At 34.2% G+C, this 1,059-nt stretch overlaps 1 protein-coding gene across 1 annotated transcript; it reads right to left on the bottom strand.

Moving 5' to 3' along the window:
- Positions 1–629: 629 nt before the first annotated feature.
- On the bottom strand, positions 630–992 carry Tsp_15632 (receptor expression-enhancing protein 5). Its single transcript, XM_003366926.1, has one exon. It carries the CDS (start codon positions 990–992, stop codon positions 630–632), a length of 363 nt encoding a protein of 120 aa, XP_003366974.1.
- Positions 993–1,059: the final 67 nt, after the last annotated feature.

Below are 1,059 nucleotides of genomic sequence, written 5' to 3' on the forward strand. Positions count from 1 at the left end.
ACTCCTGCACGATGTTGCCTCCGGCTGCATTTGATTGATTACCTTTATACTGGTGCGTCCGACAATTTGTACTAAGAGTACCAAAACTGATGACATGAGCGGCTACAACGATTGCAGTGAATGTTTATAATTCCAAGGTATAATGATGGAAATAATTTTCGTCGCTGTTCTACTTTATGCTCCTGCCAATGTTGTTTCATTTATTAATTTGATTTTGCCTTTGCTTGCAATTATTTGGCTATGATCTTACAAGTGAAAATTAAATGGAAATAATCAATTATTAATTTCATTCGGAACGTGGACTTTGATATTTCGTCTGACTCTTTGCAAAATTTATCTTATGCTGAGGTAAAGATTTTCTTGCAGTTATTTCCTACATAACAAGTTAAATTCATATTTTGTCAGAAATTAATGCGAAGCATCAATTATTGATATTAATTATTTAATAAAATATGAACTTTATCATTTTTACATTCAAATAACTGTTTGAAATTTTATATATTGTGTAAAGTTGATAATAATCAAAAAGCTTTTGAATAATGAAGTATTAACCATGACAATATAATAATTAAGTTAACAGTTAACGGATAACCGGATTAATAGTAGCAAATAATGATGATGGCAGTCATTCAGCAGTCCATTGAACTGCAGTTATACCGCCCAGACAGAAGATGACTGTAGCGAGGTTGGGAAAACTTTTCATACAATGCTGCAGCTCCAAGGCAGCTTGGAGTGAAAAGCCAAACGAAGAAAACGCATTTCAGCGGGCAATAGATTGGTATAATGAAAGATATGCATTCAGCAGAATAATCATCAAATCGAAAGTACCCAAAAATCACCCAATATAACATCCACTGCATCCGGTTGACGTTTTCACTTGATTGTATCTCTATTAATGTCATCATTGCTGGATAATCAATGCATATGCAATTGCACAGTAATCCTGCACCAGCGCGTACAATCAAAGTCACACAGATCACAACTGCTAGCATCACGCAGCTTGTAACGACTTTTGCCAGTTTATATGTTCAATTTTAGCAAACAGTTTTTCCAGCAAAT

Source organism: Trichinella spiralis, assembly GCF_000181795.1.
Source record: "Trichinella spiralis strain ISS 195 chromosome Unknown Scfld5176, whole genome shotgun sequence".
Lineage (NCBI taxonomy): Eukaryota > Metazoa > Nematoda > Enoplea > Trichinellida > Trichinellidae > Trichinella > Trichinella spiralis.